Source organism: Opisthorchis viverrini, assembly GCF_000715545.1.
Source record: "Opisthorchis viverrini unplaced genomic scaffold opera_v5_91, whole genome shotgun sequence".
Lineage (NCBI taxonomy): Eukaryota > Metazoa > Platyhelminthes > Trematoda > Opisthorchiida > Opisthorchiidae > Opisthorchis > Opisthorchis viverrini.
In genome coordinates, this window is record NW_008751746.1 from 1,247,111 (window position 1) to 1,253,998 (window position 6,888).

General features: G+C 42.5%; 1 protein-coding gene across 1 annotated transcript in view; it reads left to right on the forward strand.

Annotated features, from left to right (window-relative positions):
* Positions 1-1,022: 1,022 nt before the first annotated feature.
* Positions 1,023-6,888, forward strand: part of T265_13674 (hypothetical protein) — a gene marked incomplete at both ends in the record, with an annotated part of 8,901 nt that continues 3,035 nt past the window's right edge. The window contains 3 exons of the mRNA XM_009169955.1: positions 1,023-1,205; positions 1,249-1,427; positions 4,152-4,265. Coding sequence (XP_009168219.1) covers positions 1,023-1,205; positions 1,249-1,427; positions 4,152-4,265 — 476 coding nt within the window. The remainder of the gene's footprint in view (positions 1,206-1,248; positions 1,428-4,151; positions 4,266-6,888) is intronic.

A 6,888-nucleotide genomic window follows, 5' to 3' on the forward strand; every position in this document is an offset into this window, starting at 1 on the left:
TTGTAACTGGTCAGTTGACATTTTCTAATAAATAACTCCGCAGCGAAGGCTTGTTTCATTTCATGGGTAGAAAAGGAGTATGGCTGTCATTTCTAACCAACGGACAAACTTAACCTTACATGTGTACATGCCTTTTGTTGGAGTTTCAAATTCTCTACCTAGATGTAAGCTGTTGACAAAGAACCGCGAGTATAGATGGGGATTTCGGTAAGTCTCCTCCACAAAACGCATCGTCACATAAAGTGGAAAGTTGTGATAATCACTTGCTTAAAGCCACTAACAACAAGCACATCATATTTGGCCATCTGGTTCAAGTGAAATCGCACTGTGCTACAGTTTCGTCGGAACAATCGGAAGTGCAAAATCATAGATTTCGTAATTGTGTAGCTGTCCCACCCTGAGTAGACCATTCAAAACCACACAGTAAACACACGGATGAAAACGTAAAAACACGACTACTTAGCCATAGGATCATGTCAGGCATGATGCATACTCGTGAGCAGTTATTCACTCGAACACTTGCCAGTTGCCTTTTTGGGACAAACGGATAATTTCAACGAACAGAGCAACCACCAATAAAATTTGATGTATTGCCAACAAAAGTGTTCCATTCGATTGGCGTTTAAAAACGCATCAATCAGGATCTAAATTGTCTTGGTGTGAGTCATCTAAGCTTCGTGAACTGAGAGACAGCTTGTAGAATAAGCCAGTAAGGGAACACATGCAAAGCCCGCCAACATTAATCGTCCAGAAGAATGGATCGAGCAATTTTAATCGCTCTAAAGTTTGGAATTATATTTAGAATGGCGGAGTGCACGTAAGAGCTTTTCCAATCTACTAAGTCTACTCGTTAGGACGACACCAGTCACAACTACTTCGTACACCCTAGAAACAGCACCCCAATGTATTGTTTTGTGTCCTTTTGGAACGGTAAGTAACTCAATCTGATCGTGTGTTAACTTCGAACATAGGGAAGATACACGGTTACCTTCCGCATTGGGTCAGGAGAAAAGCTATTCCGAATGGTGCTTGACACTGGATCTGCGGTAGTTTGGGTGCCTTCGATAACAGCCAGTGCAATTTGGACTAAGCATAACCTTTATGATCCAAGCCAGTCTGAGACAGCGAGTCTCAAAGATTCTCCGTTTAGAAGGACCTACGGTACGAAGGTGATCAAAGGACGGATTTTCGAGGATCGGATAAAGGTGAGTCATTCGAATTCTCATTTCGGTTCTCTCAAAAATTTAGGTAGGCGAGTTAACCTTTGAAAGCTTTGCATTTGGTGCGGCCGATGAAGTCGTAGATTACCCCATTTACGAGCACTTTGACGGAGTTTTGGGAATGGCTATCAAAAGTGAGCATGAAGGAATGCGGCGCACATTTCTCGAGCGTTTGGCCAACCGGAAGTTCGGTCTATTCTTTCGAAGGTATGTTTGAGGTAACTTTATTTTTTGAGTGTTCTTTTGCCCAAGTTGTCCCCTTAAAAACGAGGCTGTCCGGCCGGCACGTCACGAACTTTTCGGATATGTTCATAAAGTTCAAAGTGACATCACAAAATTCGGAATTTATCTAACGTCAAACATCCGAGTGTTTCCATGTGTGCATTTTTAGGTGCAAGCAATCAAATCCAAAAAACATGCAACAACTGGTTAGCCTTATTTAGTTGAAAAATAAATGTGAGAAGGAATCAGCAGTTTAGGAACATTGTCATTTATTTATTCACACCTGTGTACAGTAGAAATGCATGGTTAACTAATTATACAAGCTTAATTAAGCAAACTTAACCACTTTACTCATCCATTATATCCGTCAACCATTGTTACTTTGGATCAATCCGCATCCGTCTAACAAGCATTTGTTTTGATCATCAAAAGTGTAAGCTGACAAGACGTTGTTGGACAGGCCGTCATTTGCCGCCACTTGTTTATACTACTTAGTTTCACTCAGTGACACTCTTGTTCAACAGAGCTTGTTGTCTAAACTATAACAGAGCAATGAGAAATGTGGGTCCCCCATTACTGAACTGCCGTCCAAACTACTGAGTAGTGTCCCCGTCCAGATAGGTGACCCTCAACTGATTGGATATTTCTCGAAAAGTGATCGAAAGCGGTCTAGGAATAGAGAATAGCACCTGTTATAATATCGATCGCAATAATACCTCACTTGTTTATAATCTACACCGTGAATAAAGTAGACCAGCCAACACCAAAATTAACAGCAAAATACTTCAGCTGAATTAACAGGCAAAGAATTGACAAGTCGAAAGGAAGGCGTTTTTCATGCGATACATACTCAGGGCTTTCCTGAAGTCAGATGTACGACCCAGTCTTATTTCTTGTTCAGCTTGCTCGGTGTTAAAAACTGGTCCTAGCGCAACAAATGACTAGAAGAGTATGTTTTTCCAAGGTGACATGTTACATGTGGGAATTTTCCGTTGCAATGTGTTTCATTAAACCGGTTGAGGGATATTTTATCTCACCAAGTTTCCCCTCCGAGGGATGAAGAATTTAGTGGGCAATCCAAATTACTTGTATCCACAACTTGCAATCAGTGATTACATTGGTTGAAACGCCTTTGTTCATTTTGCGAATCACCAATCAGGGCCTACATATTCATGTGCGCAGTACTTCAGCGCTACACACATGCAACGTTTTAGGTAATGATAAATGGAAGAGTCGACAAGTTTCACCAGTGAAAGTTTACGTTTTATCTGGCTTGGAGCTCTTGGGTCTAATTCAAACATGGATCACAAGTGAATCTAAAACAGCGGATAGCCATTCAACCTGAGTGTGTAGTCACTATGTAGTCTGCCGAGAGGGCCCCTTGGCCATCTCGTACTAAGTAGTAGCATTTGAATTTATCTGAGCAGTGCTCAACGAGGTCAAAGCAAAAATGAAAAAGTTCAACGAGGCAGGGCAAGTAGAGGCAGATTCCATAGTAGAAAAAATCCGTTTATAGTACCAAATCCACTGCCTGAAACATACTCAAAATTTCAAAATAAAAATGGAAACCGGAAACTGTATGACGCAACACAGTTTGCTCTGTTCGGTTAGTTCCAGTTGGTCCGCTCTCAGAGCGGATGGACACCAGTTAATCTCACGGCGTTCTCAATTCGAGGTGACCGACTCATTCGGAAGACCGTTTCAGAGCATGTTCGGGAGGTGAAACTCAGTTAATTGCATAACCTACACCAAGTGGCTCGCAGGCTGATAAATGAGGCTGGTGGTCTGGTCGTTTATTGTCATCACCATCAACACCGGCAATACACCGATAGAAAGAGCCGGCTTACAGCTATCATTCATCCTGGAGAGGAACTCTTGCCAAAAGACAAGCAACAGCAATGTTGCTGCAACTTTGAACAGCGGTCTGAGCGGTCCAAGACATAAGACTAACCAAGGAAGCACGTGGGGATTTCCCATGGCCATCATCATCATCATCATGGAAACAACATTGATAGAATCACAAGAGAAGAATATGGGTACTTTGTTGTTCAACGGAACGAAATACCAATGGAAATGGACAGAGTCTGCGTCTAGCATGCCACAAACATCAAAGTGCCTACAGCTCCAATACGCAATAAGACAATCTGGCTAGAAGTCGAGAGTATGAACGCCAAGGATATTTTGGTTAAATAACATAGATTTTACTTTCCCTAGCCGAACACAGCCAGTGAAATTAGGACCTTACCCTTGGGAATGAAAAGTGCGCAAACCCACTTACCAAGCCATACTTCGTTCACCGTTAGGTTTTGGCCACTCAGTGTTCTCAGCAAATAGCTATTCGGCATGCGTAGCACATAACACAGCCATATTAGATTGCACTGTTTGGTGCATACCCTGATTGAAGTTTCTTTTGCCCAACCAAACGCCCGTTTCCTGCGAATTGGTTGATTCCTCAACACAAAAAAATTGGTAATGACATCGATTCTTTACTGACTTACAATCACAAGACATAGATGACTATAAATGAGGCTTTAAAAACGAAAGAGTGCGTAAGGAAGAAACGTTTCGCCAGTCTACATTAAGCATTCTGAAGTGTCTATACAACCGAAAGCCAAATCAGACAATTTGAATCAAAATGACTGTCCATGTGACGCCCAGTTTGGGGTTGAACGGGGTATGTAGACTCAGTGGTTTTATTGCACATTTCAGCGGGGAAGAAGAAAGTATCATGGTCGTTGGTGACGAAGCCGAAAAATATATGCCAAGAGAGGCTTACCAAATTCCGTTGACAAGTGAAAGCTATTGGACCGTAAAATTCCACTGGTAATGTGTATTGCTACGTTTTTTCCCTTATTATTATTATCATTTGTGGCCAACCTTTTTGGCTGATATAGCAATAGTTTTGTCACATCAAGGTTTTAAGAGGCCCAATTCCAGTGAATTTTTAGGTTTTATCCAAACTAAGGTCACCCTGAAGCAACTGTAGATGAATAGATTACAGCCATCAGTTTGACCTAGCACGAAATAGGTGGGCAGTCTAGTTTGATCGTTGAGTCGAGTACAATAGGATCTTCTGGAGATTGACACAGGTCTTGTGCGCCGTAGTTTATTTTTTGACTCACAACCGCCTCACAGAGAATGAACAACAGGCTGTATGCGTGGCAAACGAATTAGTGGTTGTTTGTCTGTTCGCCGAGCCTGGCAGTTTGATTGCACACGTTTCATCATAAATCGAGGTGATATCGCCAGTGCATGATTGAGTGAGTGAATTCTTCCTCTTCTGTCTGTGCTTACATAGTTCGTAAACAGCATCTGGTAGCTCTAAGGAGCCTGTCAAGCTCGGCGAACAGACCAACAGCAAATCAGCGCGCACCCTAGCTACCTACATTTCACAACACTGCCAAAATTTTTGGCCGTTCTACGGATGGGAGACTGTCGAATGGCTTCCACCCGACAGCAACCTCGCTTCCTACAAGACTAACCGGGTTAGTTTTGGGTCACTAGTGACACAAGGTGTATGCATGAATAAACATACACAAGAAATATAAGCGATGTTTAATCCAATCCGAACTGGCCAGTGCCTTTTGGCATGTGCTGTTTGTTCATCACAAGCCAATTGATCTAGGTTGCCAGTTTTTTGCTGGGTTTCGTTCAAATTGTGGCTAACTTGAATTCACCGAAGAAGCCTGGGAGAGATGTTAAACACATAAGGCATAACTTGGATTCTCTAACGAACCAAACACCCTTCTGGCAACCGTCAACCACTACAGCACAACCAGCTAGCAGTTTCTCAGATAATGGATCAGCGGATAGCGGTGTCTGTAACGATGTACTGCCGATGGATTAGGGAAAACGTTACGAAAGTAGAATGATAATGAATAGTCTCACAACCGACGAATAATATTGTTTAGGTGATCTGGGTCTCTGGTCAAATGAGAACAGTTGCCGAATTCCGTTCAATTTGAGTTCAAGTAGAACTCTGAATTTACAGAAACAGGGACTGTGCGCCTACTTGTTGAGCTACAACCGGTTATGGGCTGTCAAGGAGTCTTCAGTAACATTAGAATTAGTGTCCCATCCAGAATGAAAAAATCCTCAACATTGTTCAAGTCCTCGTGAAGAAGCTAAGCTTAGAAACCATTCTAAATCTGCGATAGCCGATCGTACATTTATTGCTGTTAACGGTAGTTTGTTGTCGCTCATTAGTGATTCAAGGACATTTTGGACTAGCTGGGGGAGAGTGGTCAAATAGAGATTTCATGCATGCAGGAGCCCAGATCGGCGCATAATTTTAATTCAACTGCATGGCCTTCTTAGTGATTTCTCCTAGAATGTATTTACCTTGCGAATTGTACAGTTCCGACGGCGACGCACACTAGAAACGAAGTGGCCGAATGATGAGACCATCACATCCACGACATTTCAGGCCCAGCTTGGAGACATAGACTACACGTTTTACAGATGCCGTCCTACTCACAGTGTGACCAAGACCCTCAGTGGCTTAGAAGACACAGGAACACCTGGCATTAAATAATAAACCGGACTATGTAGGAAGCAGTTTGAAGCGGTCAACTAAAACTGAGCCAATTTTCCCAGTGGTTTCAGATAAACAATGTAACGCAACATGGGAAGAAAACGAAGAAAATAAGCTTTCTTTTGTTGTGGTGGTTGCGGGGCATACGTTGTTCACCACAAAAATCAAAAATAGTCTGGCGGGTTCCAGGTGTCTGTGGCTTTGCATACAGCTTGGATGAGTTATCCCTGTATTTACGCCCGCACTTGCAATAATATATATGGCTTTGATGCTCTTGCGCTTATTGCAAGGATATTTCGTTGAATTTCAAATTGGGAACGGCCGGAGTCCTGAGATACATTACACAAGTGCCCATCTCTGTGCTTAGCTTTTCCGGTGATCCTGAACCAAACAAATAGTTGAGAAGACCTTGTCCGGTCCCCAGAAGCTCAGTTACACCTGCACTTTTGTTTCGAATAACATTTACCAGCTAGGAGCAAGGAGATAGTCTTGGTAGCCTTTTTTAGCCATTTGGATTTGCTGTTTTGGACAAATGCCTGCCTAATAATAGGCCTGCATAACTGATGAAAGCTGAATTAACAAGCTATTGATCCATCCGGACAATGATCTGCCTACTGGTGGATGGTCATGGGTGGCATATGAATAGTAATCCATTATCGAGATATACACTCATTTGCAAATCAACTTGGTTTTCACGAGGGACTCAACTGAATGTCTCGTTTATGATATTCATTTAAATCTTTCGTGAAAACGAAATCGGTTTGCGAATGAGTGTAGTTCTAGAAAGTAGTCCAATTTGGGTTCAAGTAGAACATAAGGTTGACGGAACTCGGAGACTAATGAGCCCCAAGAAGGGCGAAACCAGTCATGGGCTGTCGAAGAGTTTTCAGCAACCTTGTGAGTAGTTTCCTT